Source organism: Paralichthys olivaceus, chromosome 16 (genome assembly GCF_024713975.1).
Source record: "Paralichthys olivaceus isolate ysfri-2021 chromosome 16, ASM2471397v2, whole genome shotgun sequence".
NCBI classification, from domain to species: Eukaryota; Metazoa; Chordata; class Actinopteri; order Pleuronectiformes; family Paralichthyidae; genus Paralichthys; species Paralichthys olivaceus.
Window position 1 is genome coordinate 13534786 of NC_091108.1, and position 17328 is coordinate 13552113.

Genomic DNA, 17328 nt, shown 5'->3' on the forward strand with positions numbered 1-17328 from the left:
TGCTCCACTGTGAGTATGAGATATCATTTTTAGCTGCTCATCATTTATGTGTGTGTGTGTGTGTGTGTGTGTAAGAGAGAGAGCCTTGTCATTACATCGAACATGAGCCAGGCTTGAGTGACTGAATGATGAGCTTGGTGTTTTTGTTCCGGGCCAAAGCAGGCCAGGCCCAGGCTTAGATTTCCCATCTCTCACACACAGACAGACACACACGCACACATTTCCCCTGAGACGGTGAAGAGAGAGGGCGAGAGCTTCAGATTTAGATGGATGGATGGAAAGATACAACTTTAGCACTTAATGGATAGAAAGAGATTCATGTCTGTTTGGGTGAGAAAGCTTTGTATTTTCTTAATGTCAGACACAAACACACACACACACACACGTTTATATATAGCCTATATGCATTCTCGCTGTGTCAGCAGACAGGAAGCTATAGCTAATACATAATTGATGAGTCCAGTCATTGATTAGTGATAGTCAAGTGATAAGTGGTATTGACAGGAGGTGTGAGGAGAAGAGAAGAAGTGTCAATGTGGAGTTTCATGTATGTGTGTGTGTGTGTGTGTGTGTGTTTTCCCAGTGGACTGCAAAATGGCTTAAGAACATGTAATGGCCTCAGTAACACTTACAAGGCAGTTCTGTTAGGCCCATACATTTCTACACAATGAGAAACTACATAAGCAAAAAAAGTCACTGTAGACGTGTCCGGTCCTGCAGACAGGTTTATCTTTATTTGAGAAATCCGTCCCTTGATATGTTCACCTCACGCCAGACTCAACAAGGTGTAAATGTGGTGCTCCGCCAGAAGATGCAGACACACACGTGGTCAGTGAGTTCAAAGTTAACTAAGGTCCAATGAAACAAAACCACAGGGAGGCCTGTGTGTTACCTTGAATCATAATTTCTTTGAAGACAAACTGACACTGAATTACAGTGAAATTTTTAAGCTCCAAAAATAATATTTACCTCATTTGTATTCAAATATCTTAAAATCTGCACAGATACAATCTATACTATCTGGAAGCCTAGATACTAGTGTCATTTATGTGAACCATAAAATGAAAAAACTATCAAGCTTGTATTTATCTATAGCCTGCTCTGTGAAAAACATGAACATAGAATAACTGAGTATAATTAAGTGTATGTGAAACAGACGATTTGACTTAATTTGATATACCTGTTGATAGGCAGCTTTTACCACCAAAAATATGAGTGTGTGTGTGTGCACCTGTCTGTCAGGCCCTGCAATCAAATATTATTATACTATTATGCCCAATTTCCGTACGCCACTCCAAATGCACATGAGCTGTGGAAAACAGTCTAAATGGTCTTTAGTTTATCTGAATACACACGCGGGTTAGAGGCCGCCGCTGACCTTTCCCTGTTCAGCATCTCTCCTCTGCTGTTTCCGTCTCATCCCTCTCATTTAATCTATCGCTCTCTCACCTCAGCACCGCTACGCAGCCTCTCTCCCTGCTTCATTACACCAAGTGCACTATTTTCTGGCTGTTTTCTCACGCAGACGCTGCTGTGTGCGAGCGCGCCAGGACACGCGCAGTTATGTGGGCTGTTACACGCGCATACGCACGTATACACTAATGCAGCATGACATGCCTCCCTGCTGTCATGGTGTGCTGAGCTGAGGAGAATGGCTGGGATTCAGTTAGGGTTGATGAACAGCGTGAGTGCGAGAGGAAAAGAGGGATAGATAGGAAAAGAGGAGCTTGGACCAATTTTACAGTTTCTTTGTTATACCTACAGGAAGTATGGATACACAGAGGGGCTTGTAAACAGCCATTTTCTACCGCACTCAATTGAGTGATTAGTCTCATTTATATGCAGGAGGGCAAACTGTTTTCTTTTTACTTTGGAGTAGTTTTTTCCAGGTCACTGCAGCATGGGCCCTTATGAAATTGGAGGGAATATGTGTCTGACTTTAAAACTGATGCAGTCACTTTGCATCGTGTCAGGTCTGTGACTCAGGTGTCTGATCTGTCATCTGTGGATTGAAACCATAGGTTCAAAGATTTCAATTGCGAGAGGATAACCTGGGAGAGCTAGAGAGAGAAAAAAGAGGTAAGCAGCAGTCTCTGCAGATGGATACTGATTAAATATTGATGGTCAGCGGTGTTGAAGACTTGATTAGGACCTGACTGAGCCAAGCGTGTGCACGTACACACACACACAAACACACACACAGTTGTGTCTCCATAGCTTCTTTCGGACATGAACTGGACTCCCCAGATCCTATTTTCTCTGGAGGAGTTGCATGTGTAAACACAAATGTCCGAGTGAGATGCTACGAACTTTATCCGCCTGACAGACGCAAAAATGAAAAAAACAAACAGAAAACAAATATCTCCCGGTGAAAATCCTGTGACACGTAGACGAAACTGTCAAGAGAGTTTTTGGTGATAAGAGTTAACGACGGTGTCGGGATGCTGTACACATGATCACATGATCTCAGCAGCGGAGTTAATACGTCACTTCCTGCCTCTGTCTGCTGCGACCGGCTGCTCCACCTCTCGCCTGAATAATGCAGAGGATTTGTTGCTGTTGTGAACGTATCTTTGCAGAAAACCTCCCGCTATGTTGTGCATGAGGGGCAGACTGCAGAATGACTCTGTAGTCAATTCTATGGATTTTATGTCTGAAAACAGCATGTCTAATAAAGAAAGAGTGAAAAAAAAGGTAACAGGTAGTTACGTAAATAAGAACATTAAAAGAAAAGGCATGTTAATCATTGTGAGGTGCTTTTGAGAGATGGGCATACAGTTGAAAAAAGTGTAACATTTAAAAACTTGACATTAGATGTGAATATTTAGGGCTGATGTAAAATAATGTTAATTGAATGACGACATCAGTAACTGGAGTTGATATTCCAACTGGAGATGGCGTTCACACATGAACGCACAATTACTCTACTATGACCAACCTAAACTTACCTGAAAATATGTCCGTATGCTATGGGGACTTGCTTTTTGTTCCCATAAGGAAGACAAGTCCCCATAATGCGACTTTCTAAACAGGTTTAGGGCTCCACAGCATGAGTCCTACCTGGACCGCACACACACGCAGGTGGAGAACTGCACTCCAGCGTCGGAGCAGGTTTTCATTATGCCTCCCGCTGGTCAACCTGCCACCTTCTTTCTCACTTTTCATTCTCACCTTCCTGCATCCTTCTCCCACTTCCACCTCCTGTCACTCAGGATATCACACACAGGAAACTGGTGTAATTTGAATCATATGTGCACGTACACCCCACCTCTGCACTTGGTGCTGGATGACAATCTCCTGTTGAAGTGATATTTCAACAAAATCCTTTTCGTAGTTGCAGTAATAATTCAATGGTAGGCTTTGTTGTAAAGTGTGTGTTGAGAGGGTTACTGTGTGTTTTCTTAGTTACACTCATTGTTGCTCACTGATTCCTACATGCAGCCATGGTGATAGTTTTTGTTCCGTGTGCCCAGGTTTTGAAATTTCCATCACCACAATGAGTGTCTGGATAATCCACACAGTTGGGAGAAGTGTTCACAAAAAGCTCAGTAGATTTCCTGTTTTATAGCCAATAATTAACTAATAAGATGGATCTGACCAATGTAACAGCTTGATGTGTTCAGTCCAACGCATGTGCCTGCTCATCGGCTTGAAAGGGTGATGAGATTGAGACAAAAGCACTGTATTAACCCTTAGTGGGGAAAGAAATGTGATATTTAATATATTGCAAATGAACAGTGAGACTTATTAAACCCTGAATGTGATTTAATAAGTCTCTGATATGTTTTATTCATTCTGAGGACGTGTCCGTGCTGAAATCCATTGTTTTAATAAGATTTGACCACGGCCTCCTTTGTTCTCCATGAAAACAAGCAAAGGTTTTTCAGGCTTGTGGAGGACAAGAGGTTGAAAAGAGAGAGAGAGAGAGAGGCTTTGGGTGGGGTGTCACTTTATGTAAATGTGTGTAAAATAAACTCCGGCCTTGGTGTCTTGATGCCTTTTCAGCGACTGACTTTGTGTCCCCTTGAACCACAGCGGCTGCAGCACAAGCTGAAATTATAGGTTTACCAGCGTTTGTGATTCTGCTGCTGTTGTGCCTCAGTGCAACAAAACACACCCTTGAATAAAAGATGGAAACATCATGGAGTTTTACATGGGAGGTTTACAACCGACTGTTTTACGATGCATTTGAGACAGTAAAATGTTATTGTAATGTATCAGGGGTTTTTCAGTATGTTAACATGCTTGCTCTCTCTCTTTTGTGTTTTGCAGTTACGTTGCTGGACTCCATGTCAGCTCTAGCCGACCTGGGCTGGGAGGCTTACCCTAATGAGGGGGTGAGTGTTTGCTGCACAACACAAACACACACACAAAATCCTCCTCTCTTTATGTTGGAGCTGGCATCAGAAGTGTAAATCTGATCACATCTAGCAGGTTGTGTTGACTCGTTGTATTTTCAGGGAACAGGCAGCGACTCAGAGCTCCGGCAGCAGCACTGGAGTGTGTGTTTTAGAGAGCACTGGGTTCTTGAGCGCGCCTTGCTAAATCGGGAGTCTGCAGGGGGAATTTACAAATTATTTCTGCTGCGCTGAGAACGCCGTGGCACCGGAGCCTCCATTTATTACGGGTTGTGGGGGATGGAGTGAAGGGAAGGGATGGAAGGGTAGATATTCTTACACAAGAGGACATGACATGTACATGTTGTGTTGCTTGCCTGTGTGTATGTGTGTGTGTGTGTGTGCGTGAGGGGGTTGGTTATGTAACTAGCCTTTTGCAGGTATGGGGACCAAGGGAGTGCAGCCAGCATGAATCAGAAAATAAAAACAAAGAAGTGAGAGGAGAGGAAGAGTGGAGAGTGTAGAGAGGAAGAGGGTGAGAGCGTAGAGAGGAAGAGCAACAAAGTTTATTCAATAAAGAAATAAGAGCAGGATCTGTATGTCACTCTAGCACTAGAGCTGTTGAATGGCACTGAATTAATTCTATTTCCCCTTGAGTCACACTTCCTTCTCCACTATTCAGCGTCAGTGTGTTAAATTGCAGGATGCCACACGCAGTTTCATGGTTGTGCACAGCGGAGAAGAGGCAGCTGAAGCTCAGCAAGGTTTTGTTTTCTCAAGCAATCAAGGGTATCAAGTTCACCCAACTGAAATGCAATGATTGTGGAGCCATATTGTGGATGTTTGTGTATGTGTTTCTTTTTCTTCCTCACTGAGCCCCTTATAGACAGCAGAATGTGTTCCATCTGTGGCTAAGCCAAAAGGTTCAGTCTAAACTTTGACAAGCAAGGTACACAAGTTAGTTTTATAGAAAATATGGTTCCGTTCGTGGGTGGATTAATCATGGCTCGGAAAAGGCACATGTGTTGTTAGTTTACCCCTCAAAGATGTGTGTTGGCTTGAAAAGTAAAATATGTAAAATAAAGCCCATCCTGTATATCTTTATTCATGAACTGTTAGAATAGGGGGGATCTGGTGTCTGAGTGTGTACAGGAATCGAGAGGAGACTGGCTCAATATGGGCCACCACACACACACACATGCAGACACACACTCACACAACTCTTCTGCATCGACTGAGACATAAGAAAAGTGTTTTGTTTTAGTGTCTTTACTTTGGGTTGATGCTCTATCAGCTGTTTTATCGCACAGAGGAAATTATTTGATTGGTCAAAGCTGTTTTCTCTTCTCTCATGGTTGGTCTCAATTTGTGTGTACATTATGGTACGCAGAGCTGATGTTATCTTCCTCCTATAAAAATGATCCTACCGTTTTGTTTTTGTTCGTTCACCAGCCAGTTTAAAGGAGACAAATGCAGAAGGCTAAATTGTCTGAGATAACCTGCTGCCCCGATCTCTTTGCTTCACTATGACTTTGCCTGAAAATAAAAAGTTGTGTCACTGAGAAAGAGCCAGAAAGCAGACAGGCTTAAAGCAACACAGCCAAATAGGAAAAGATGAACTGAAAGCAATTAAACAAGATGGTTTTATATGTACCCAACTATAAACATCACTAATACATTTTATTTATAGTCCAAAATTAATCATGACGTCCTGATACAATTTCTCCAAAATCCACAGGAATCCATATGGGGTGATCCTCTGTCTAACATCATTGTTTCAAAACTCAAAACCATCCCAGTTTTAACTTTTTCATTTTAAGTATAGGACCTCATCAACCTAACAAATTTAAGGAGACATTTTATGTAAAAAAACGGCCTTCCAGTGTCATATTAATCCTAAAACTATATCTATTGGTTAGCCAAAATGCCGTCTGGACCCAAAACACCCACAAAAATAATCACAGTTTTTGTTTTGTTTGGAGAAATGTTCGACTTTTGTCATTAAAAAACTAGTTGGACTGTAAACAGCGAACATCAAACAGAAGATGGAGTCTTGGCCGAATATCTGCCGTCTTGACCAGAAGCCCCCAGATAATGGCCGTTGTCCCTAGAGGCTGATTTGTCGTTAGCCAATGGGCTCTGAGATTGGTCTGACACAAACGGTACCTGCTGGGCTAACCTGATTCTTAGTCTGTGTTAACATGGGTTTAAAGTTCAGACCAGGTCTGTGCAACAAGATCCTATTTGGTCAGAAGTTCAGTTTTAAATATATAGCAGTGAGATCAAGTTGGCTGAGGATGGCAAGCTCTTACCTTTTACTACCTGTACTGGAAAAAAAAGCTTTAGATGATCATTGTAAAAAGATGTAGAGTGGATTTGTGAAACTAAAGATGATCCCTCTACTTGTGATTCCTGAAGAGACATCCCGTCTGTTATCAGCATATAAAACCCTTGTAATTGTAGCGCCTAAAAGCAGAAAAAAAATCAAAATGAAGAATCAGAGACTAATTGAGGCCAAACCTGTTGCACGACTTTTTAAGACTGTAATAAATTAAATTTAAGACCGATGTCAAGTGAGACAGATATGAAGGAATATCAGAGTCACAGAATTACTTACAATTCTCCATATTTGAAGATGAGGTGAAGTAACATAGGTAACCATAATCTACTGAGGTAAATCCTGACCAAGGTATTTGTAGACTCAATTTTTTATAATCTTGTTTGTAGTTTTATTAAAGTGTACGAATATATATAATTACACGTGGAGCCGGACTATGCTTATTCGCTAAAACATTCCCTTTGTACATCTTTTTTTTAAGGCCTAACATTCAGTTTATCAAATTTTGGATGACCCCATGGACGCTATGTTGGCACTGGTATTGTTTATCTATCATAAATATGATGATACTGCAGGTCTTAAAATGAGCGTGGTAGGGTTCAAATGCTCCTTGGATCTAGTGTAGAGGAGAAGAAAAGCGATAAGAAAGTGATGGACTAAGAGATGGAAGGTGCAGAGACTGTGAGAAGGTCTTATGTTTCATATCAAGGGGATTATCTAGTTGACCTTTGACCCTTAAACCTGCGGATTGGACCCAGCAGGAGGCAATTCCCACCAATCTGAGACCACTGTCTACGTGAATTAGTCGCAAACCCCACTTGACCCTTGAAGGTCATGTTTAATCCACACTGTGCAGGGTCGGATGTGCCTGAGAGTGGAGCGACCCACTTCTGTCACCGGTCAGGGGTGTTCCTCATGGGGGACACAAAACAGAATGTCTTAATGATGTTTGAAAACGAGAGGCCCCCACAGGATCTCGACTCCCCCAGTGACCACCCCCACCACTCTTCCCCTTCTGGTTCTTCACCTTCCATCTCTGTTTCCCCATCCCCTCGTTCTCTCCGCCACCATCAGCGGGCCAGAGATCGCAGGCCAATTATGTCCTCGTAGGTGTGCCCATCAGATGATTGCAGGAGGAGGGATATTATGTTAAGCTGGTGAATGGTTGAACCTAAACCCCAATCTGACGTCTCTGCTTCACTTCAAAGCACTCAAGCAGGCTCCGTGCTGATTGGCTGAGGTGATTGAGGGTTCAGGGAGGAGGGTTTTTGTTCTGAATGTTAATTGGTGTTCAGCCTGAACCAACACAGGCAACAGTTTTCACTGTGTATTTGTGCGTATAAGGAGGAGAGCTTAAACGCTTCAGCCTATCTAAACATCTTCCCACTCGTGTTTTTGGTGGATTCGCTCTCAAGCGGCTGGTGTATCATTTGCATACAGCGCGGCGAGCAGGTTGTATTCATGATCATAAACACACCTGTGCTTAATACCAGGCAAAAGTGACAGCGAACAGACTCGCCGACAAGGGAAATAAGTCACTCGCCAGGAAGTGGCAGTAATCCAGCCACTCCAAACTCTGCCTACAAAGAAATAAACAAAGACATCATAAAGCCCTCTTTATCCCTCAATGACTATTCCCATAAATGCTTTAATCACCACTCCCTGGGGACTCAGCTTTGTGTGTCTGTGTGTGTGTGGAACGGTCCTGTGATGTCCGACTGGTCCCAGCTCTGCACAGATGGGTCTATTTAGCTGCCAGGCGCGCCTGTAATTTACCAACATTCATTCATCTCTCCCCTCTTCTCTCTCTCTTTCTCCCTCCGTCTGGTGTTTTGTTCTTTTAATTGAATTGAGTGTGGTTGATCTAAATGACTCGCAGTCGCTGTGTGTGCACAATGTCAAGCAAGACTCTAGCGATACGCCGGGTATATATGTAATCTTCAAACTCTGAACTGGCTGTCAGGGACGTTTGTGTCAGCTGAGTGCAGCAGCTTAAACAATTTCCCCCTCTGCCTCTTTTTCCTTGTTCTTCTTCGTCTTCTCCTGTTTTTTTCATCTTTCTTTTCTCTGTTTCTGTTTTTGAGGGACTGTTGGGTCAGAGCTGGTTTTGTTCAAGCTCCAGTTCATTCACAGTAAACGTTTCGTCGAGGGCGGTAGAGTTTAAAAGCATCTCAGTGAGCGAGCGAGCTGGAGAAAGCGTGATTCTATGTGAGAAGGTGTGTTTTTTTTATGCGGATCTGTTTTAGTGCTCAGGACTTGGAGCTGAAATGCATCAAGCTTTTGCTGGGTTGTGGGGCCGTCACATCAGATTAACCTTGAGAATCCAACCTTAGCTTAGACTAGAAGTTTCTCTTTGCCCTTTTTTCACTGCTTTCTTTGCATTTTATTAGCCTGTCTTCTCCCTTTTCATTCTTTTCTTTATTTCTTTCTCTTGGTCTGGTTTCATCTGAATTTTAGGACGCATTAGGGAGGACAGGTAGATTCCTCTGTGGCTCTTTTGCGTGTATCTGGTTTGCGTGTGTGGATGCTTCAGTGCATGCAGCTGTGTATGCAGTAGGTGTTTCATACTATTGTGTAGTATGAACATGTATTATGTGTTTACTTAATTTGACTCCTGTCAGATCACATGTGCTCATCACTAGGGAGATTAAAGTTTCAGTATTAAGATGATGACAGGAGCTCAGAACAAAGATGGTGGTCCTCTCAACCCTCACCACAACCTCTACTAGTTTGTTTCTGTGGGATGTGTGTTTGTGTGTATGTGTGTGTGACCAGTTAGCTTAGATCAGATATTTTGAGACACTGAAACCACATTGGTTTATTTTCCGTTTCTTTAAGGAATAGAAATGTCTTTTTTGTGTGTGTTGATATATGTGTGTGTGTGTGTTTGTGTGTGTGTATCTATGTAAGTTTGTGTGTGTGTGTGTGTGTGTGTGCAAATGTTTTCCTGCTCATGCGAGAAGTGTTCTCAATTACTGCCTTAGTCAGAAGTGGAAACAGATGGTAGCAGATGACGGGAGACAAAGTAGCTCTGTCCTACCTACTCCCTCTTTCTCTGATACACACACACACACACACACACACACACACATACACACACACACACACACACACACACACACACACACTCTCTTAAGCACTAAATCACCCATTCACTTTAGGAAAACATGCTCACTCTATGCACACGTGCAGCATAGACAAAGACGGTCCTTCAGTCATCTTGACACAGATCATCACTCATATTCACCCAGACATGAAAACAGAACATGCAGGCTCAGTGTTGGTTTCCACTAAACCACAGTTCAGTGAACTTGGGCCCAGTTTCTCATAAGCAGTACTTGGACTGAGATATCCTTTGTCTATTGACTACCTATGAAGTGGGAAGATCTTCAATTACTTGAATGTCTCTCTACCAAAAGCTGGACTCACACTACAGGAATTTCAGGCCAAAAATCAATAAATATAAAACATGTTTGATATTTACCAACATTTATTTTGCCGGATTACGCAAAAACTCCTTAACCGATTTCCGTTTAATTTGTGGAGGGGAAGAGCATGACCCAAAGAAGAAAGTATAACATTTGTGATCCAGATCCAGGACTTTTTACCCCTCTTCTTTAACACTGCAAAAAAAAAACTCTTTATCTCTCCCAGCGTCCTCCATTTATCCTCTCCATCTTCCTCTTTTTTTCCTCCTACTCTCTTCTTCCCTCTTCTTCATCCCACTTCTTTTTCTTTGATGTCCCTCAAAATATGGCATCTTATAAAAGTGGAGGACTCTAAATCTGACTTAGAAACATCATGTTAACAACAGTAAAACTAAAATATAACAAGAAACATACTACATCTTACTCATCTAATTGACCTGCTTTGTTTTTCTCCCTCTCTCCCTCCACCTCTCACCCTCAGTGGGAGGAGATCAGCGTGATGGACGAGAGGAACACCCCGATGAGGACGTATCAGGTTTGTAACGTCATGGAGGCCAACCAGAACAACTGGCTGAGGACGCGCCACATCAGCCGGGAAGGAGCGCAGCGCGTCTACATCGAGATCAAGTTCACCTTGAGGGACTGTAATAGCCTGCCCGGGGTCCCTGGCACTTGCAAAGAGGTCTGCATCACACACATTGAATTTTCACTTTACCTCCGTGGGTCCTGTCAGCTCTCTGAATTCATTCTGAGGGGTAGTAGGTAGCAGGTTTTTTTTCTTATTATTTCACATCTCTAGTTGAGAAGAGTCGAATAAATTCAATATGGAACACAGTGGAGGTAGAAATACTACTGTATTCTGCGGCTTGTCTCGTAAAAATCACTTCTCTGACTGTGCAGTTCTTTTAGCCTTAGGAATAAAATTGAGTTGAATGATGCAATCAGTCTTTTCTTCACTTCTCAAATATATAATTTAGGAGATACATATTGTATTTATCATGAAAATTATAAACTAATTAGATCACAAATGGACAAATTGGAACAAATTCACCCTGCAGAACCTGCAAAGTCTAAATTTGTTTAGGGTGCTTAGCTAATCAGCTAAACCAGCAAATTAACTTTAATGACAAATCTCTGCTTTTCAATTAAACCTGCCTGGTCTTCATTTTCGATCTGATACAATTATACTCTATTGTTTGCTTTTGCTGCAGCTTAAAATGTCGACACTCAAGAGACAAAAAAAGAGAAGAAAACAAATGAACATTAAATAACTGATGATAAGGGAAAGATTTTTTGTGCTTAAATTCCACAGAATATGGATAATTTGACAACATTTTGCAGTTTTTGGTGACATATATGGCAACATACATCAATACTAGAATGCCCAACAGTCCTATTATGAAACCATATTTAAATTCAATATAGATGCGGATTTTCATTTGAATCAGACACTCATCCATGAATAATTCTTTAAGGAATCAATAAAAATTCTATATACAGTATATTTAAACTTGTATACAATGTCAATGAAAGTGAAAAAAACTCTTGGATTTGCTATTTGATCCGAATCTACACTAACATTCAAATGGTTCTTGTAATAAGACACAAGGTGGTTGTTATAATTATTGCTTTATACAAAATAAATGCTTGTTATGCACATTACAACACTGCAAAGCAGCAAAACAGCATTTTATACGTCTTTTTTCTACTATTTTATCTATGTCTTTTTCATACAATATAGACACTTTGATGGCTGATCAATAGATACGTAAACAAGAGGCAAAGGGGGAAAGAACGACATGAGAGAATAACTGCAGAATGAAACAGACGACACTCCAGAGGCCTCTTTTCTGGCTCCTCATACATTTTAACCTGCGCTATATATTTTTTACAGTCCCCCCATTGTCTCATATCAGCTCGGTATCACAGCTCCTCTGTATTCATTTCTCTCTCCCTGAACCCTTTTCACTCTCATTACATCTCCAGAATGAGCAGTGGAGATAATAGGAAACATTATAGAGCTGCACTTTCATGAAACTGCAGACAGTCAGTGTTGCTGACCGACCATCGAGACACAGAGGGGACTGACATTTCAGATTGGAAGAAAACCTAGTTTAAAGTTTCTCGCTTTTATGTGTTTGTTTTACAGTGTGTTATTGAGACGTTTCGATTTTTAAAAGATGATGGACGTTGTGTTTGTCTTGCAGACATTCAACATGTACTACTATGAGTCCAACAATGCAAACCTGTGGTTCATCAAGGAAAGCCAGTATGTCAAGATTGATACCATTGCTGCAGATGAGAGCTTTACACAGGTATGACCACACACACGTACATGTCCTGTGTATATGACATGCAAACATACACTGTTACATGCTAACACATGTACATTGAATATAGGGCACCACAAAAAATTAAGATTGTGGTGTATGTGGTGATATGATGCTTTAATAAAAGAGCTACATTCCAAAAATGTGATAATCATCATTTACCACAAACCCTTAGAAAATGAATCAGAGTTTGAATGTAAGTTGTATATAAATGTTGTTATCTTATTCCATTTGCCTGCAAAATTGTCAGGATTTTGAGGACATCCTTATTTCTGTCTTGGGAATACCATCTCTGAGTTTCAAGCAACAGTTAACATTAAGAGATCAGCAACTTTTTGGACTGATAATAAATCCAAAAGTAAAAGTGCTACAGTTGAGTGCTCACATTTACCTGAGACCTAAGATATGTGAACATTTTGCCCACAGGTGGACGTTGGTGACCGTGTCATGAAGCTGAACACGGAGGTGCGTGATATCAGCAACCTGAGCAAAAAGGGTTTTTACCTGGCCTTTCAGGACCTGGGTGCCTGCATTGCTCTGGTCTCTGTCAGGGTCTTCTACAAGAAGTGCCCCCTCACTGTGCTCAACTTGGCCCAGTTCCCCGACACAATAACTGGCGGAGACACGGCGCTGGTAGAGGTCCACGGTGCGTGCGTGAATGCCTCCGAGGAGTTCGAGGCTCCCAAGATGTATTGCAGCGCAGATGGAGGCTGGCTCGTTCCCATCGGAAGATGTGTGTGCAAACCGGGCTTTGAGGAGAACAAGGACGTCTGCCAACGTGAGTGGGGTGGTGGTCCCGCAGACATGTTTGGGAAATATTTGAAAGTGTGGGAATGTCTTTGTGTTCGAAGGAGAGAAAGAGAGAAGGACAAATTTAGAGGCAAATGTGCACAGTGCTTTTATGTACATGCTTCAATGCCCTCTGTCTGTAAAGGGACTTGATTGTAGCACAAATTACACCTGAGCATGTGTTCTTTGGTGAGCAACAGTGCACGTATAGTTCTCATTAAGGTTGGACACCTGATATAAAAGACAGTACATAATAGTACAACGTACAAAAGTGCACTTATCAACATACACAGCATATATTAATTCTGTGTGTGCGCTTGTGCATCAGTGCTTGCCTGTGTTTCTTTGTGGTAGGCATCACTTTATGAATTTGGTTGTGAGACTGTATTTAGGTTGCTGATGCACTGTCTTTGTAATAGTGTGTATGTGTGTGTGTGTTGTGTGAGACTCAGTGTGTGTCATCATGGGTGTTATAACTCCAAGTGACTTACACAGCTCCCAACACTGCGAGGACAGTTCTCACAGAGGAAAGGGTAGGAGTTGCTATGAGGCATCTCCTCTTCCTTTTCCGTGTGTGTGTGTGTGTGAGTGTGTGTCAGAACTGAATATTTCATTTTCCCTGCTGAGTGGTGTGTGTGTGAGAAAGTGCTCATTGACGTGTGTGACGTTAGTGTTGTAGCAGGAGAGGAAAAGGTATGCCTTAGGAAGCAGATTATTGAGTCGTAAAACTCCACAGATGGTGCGCCCTGTGTCTGTGTGTGTATACTGTGTGTGTATGCATTTGAGTGAGCAAGCTGTATTAGACTCCCTGTGTCACCTGCCCCTACGGGCTCACTTCCTCCCTGAGAAGAAAATGGAATCATAGATATTCATCACTGCAAACTTGGAATCGGAGCACATAATGCAATTTCAGTTGTTTTGGAGGAGCAGCAGCCAAGATACCCAGAAAACTTGGCAGTTGGGCCTTGGAGACAAGTGAATAAGAACAAGCTGTACTCTGCAGTTTGCAGACTGGTAATGTGCACAGATTGTGGCAGAACTCCGACTGCATCTCAATCATGGAACACAGACTGTCGAGCTACGTCTGTCTTGTAAAACGACACGCTGCGATGAGCGGTGATCTCACATTCCACGAGTGTGCAGGTCAATGTCACGTTCCCTGTATTGAAACTTTATTTAAAGTGGATCTGACGCAGCAAAGCAGTTGACCCCAGTGATCTCAATGACCTCATCAGTCTGCTCCCAGAGTCTTATCACTCCGCAGAGAACGAATACAGCAATGTAAGCGTGTTTCACAAGCCCGCTTTAACTCAATAACACTGTGCACGTGTGTGTGCATGTGTGACATAGCCATGTGGAGAAGTAATGATGAAGTCTTATTGACAGTCTGAGGTCAGGGGTCAGAAAATATATGTGTCCCTTGTCTAACGAGTTATGGCCACTACAGATGTGGTGTGTGCGTGAGTGTGTGTGTGTGTGCGTGTGTGTGTGTGTGTGTGTGGAAAACTGGTGTCTTCAAAACAGGGAGGAACTGCCAGGATTTGGAATTGACTTCATTTCAAGGCAGATTTTCTGGTGTGGCAATTTACTCTGGAAACAATCAAAAAGCATTTTAATTCCTTTGTGGGGAACTGAAGCTTCTCCGCCACAGGGTTGTATGCGCCACCTCCTCAATATTAGGAAAAAAACATTTCTGAGGGGTCTTGGGAGGGATTTGCATAGCAATGAGATGGAGAATGTGAAATTATATCTTATATTTGGTTGTTTCCTGTGAATGCCAAACTACAGCTGTTGAAAACCAGCTTTATTCTGTTACCTCCACTAGGGAGGTTGTTTTCGCCCGTCCATTTGTTTGTTGTTTGATTGTGAGCAAGATTTAGCAACAACTGCAGGACAGATTACCACGAAACTCGGTGGAGGGGCCGTGGTCCGGGTCAGGGAAGAACCCATTAAATTTAGGTGCAGATCCAGGATTGGATCTGTAACATTTTTCACCATTTCCACTTTTTCAGGGGAATTTATCATCTTATTAAAAATCTAATTTCTAATCATGTGTGCCATTTGGTGCACCTTGATTGGATTTGAGGGGACTGTTGGGCTAGTTAAAATCAACTCCTGCACGTACCTCTGCTCCCATACTGTTCCCTAACCTTGTCAAAATTTCCCTCAGCCAACTTAAGAAACTGCATCCGTAATCAGCCTGCTGTTAACAAAGACATGAGAGGACACAGAGACGTACAGCAACCCAGTGCGTTGTGCTTTAATGTTTCCCAGAGAGAACAAGGGCCAGGCTTTTAAAGAGTCCTCAGCGCTCTGCGTCGGCTCCGAAGAAAAGGTTCCTGCCCTGACACAGGCTGTGGGTCCTCCATAGGGAAAACACACACCGCTAATGCATTTAAATCATTTTGTCCTCTCCCGTTTGCTGTCACACAAAGAGATGAAGGGACGAGGTGGGGGAGGGAGCTGGAGCAAGGATCTCGGAGGGCATTTGTAATTGTTACCATTGTGCAGGTGAACAAGCCTTTCAGGGGATGCCTTGAATTCTCTCTTGTCTCATGTGCTTTTGTGCGCTCCTGTTTCCTTCTTTTCTACTGTTTAGCTGCTCTGGCGCTCATTGTTTTCCACGTCTAATGTTCTGTGTGAATCTTTTCGCTGTGTTTTGGCCTCTCCAGCCTCTTTTTTAGTCTTTGTATCGCTCTCCCTCTCCCGTTCCCTATCTCTGTCTCCCTGTCTCCCTCTCTCTCTCGGTGTGAGGCGCTAATGGAATCATTACTAGCTCTCTGTGTTAGACAAACACCAGACACCTCCAATTACAGCCTTTTTTCCTCGATCTCTTGCTCTCTCTCCCCTCAACGCTGCTATTTTCTAACCTTGCTCTGGTGTCTGCTCCTATAATGGGACTTTTCTCCACCTCCCTCCACGGGCCCCCCTATTTTGCTCCTCACCCATCTCTTCTGATATTGTCTTCCTTTTTCACCTCACCATTTTTCCTTCTGTCTCCCGCAACTCCCCACCAGAGCACTCATCTCCTCTGTCCGCTCTCGTTAAACATTTATGGATCACGGGTTCATCTTTCTCTTTTTCTCTTTTCCCACCTGTGCTTGCTTCTTGTCCCCTAAAGTGACGGGCACATTGTGTTTATATATGTGTTAGAAAGCAGAGGCAGATGTTGTGATGGGAAAAAGTGAACAGGAAATGTGGACTTGATTTTGTGAAACACGATCAACAACAAACCACTGGTTGTTGCAGAAGCTACTGACTATTTTAACAGTGATGGCAAGATATATTTTGTTCCTTATTAGAGTTTTCTCCTGGGGTTTCTCTTACTGTCAACAGATTTCAATTGAGTTCCTGTAAACTTCTCCTGAAAGAACTACGTAGATCTGGCATAAATGACACATCCATGTAAAGCCTTATTGTCAATGTAAGCAAGCACAAGAAAATTACGAAAAGTAAAAATTGTGACTGTTCTAAAGATTCACAAAGGAAATTATACAAATACAAAAAATTAGCAACTATTCAATGAAAATATAAAGATATGCAAAAGAACTATAAAATAAAGCTCTTCAATAAAGTAGGCAGCGGGGGGTTAAGAGCATACAGTAGCAGGACCTGATAGATAGATAAGTAGGATAAATTATATCACTAACATGAATAAATTATATGAATAATATAAATATTGCACAGTGTTTTATGTGGTATGATACATACGATAGTTATTAAACAGTGTTTTAACATGACATGATGAACATGATTAATACATACTGCACAAGATACATGTAATAATATTGCATAGTGGAGACTTGTCAGTCTTGCAATACAAAATGTATGTTTATTTCTTTTTTATTTACCATTATTTATAATAAAGTTTATGGTTAAACATGTCTTTATCATAAGGGATTGTTTGCAAAATGTCTTTTTTGCGTATATATATATATGTGTGTGTATGTATGAATATATGAGGCAATATACCAGTAATGGCATCATCCCCCAAAAATTATTATCCGTTATGTTAGACACTTGGTCAATGTGGGCAAAGAACACATACTTGCTCTTTGGATCAATACATAGGCTTTGGTCTTTTCATGGACTTTGTTGACAGTATG

General features: G+C 42.0%; 1 protein-coding gene across 1 annotated transcript in view; it reads left to right on the top strand.

Moving 5' to 3' along the window:
- Positions 1-17328, top strand: part of epha4b (eph receptor A4b) — an 83773-nt gene that overhangs the window by 11248 nt on the left and 55197 nt on the right. Inside the window, exons 2-5 of the mRNA XM_020110216.2 lie at positions 4273-4337; positions 10585-10785; positions 12311-12418; positions 12860-13211. Of these exons, the coding sequence (XP_019965775.1) occupies positions 4273-4337; positions 10585-10785; positions 12311-12418; positions 12860-13211 (726 nt within the window). The remainder of the gene's footprint in view (positions 1-4272; positions 4338-10584; positions 10786-12310; positions 12419-12859; positions 13212-17328) is intronic.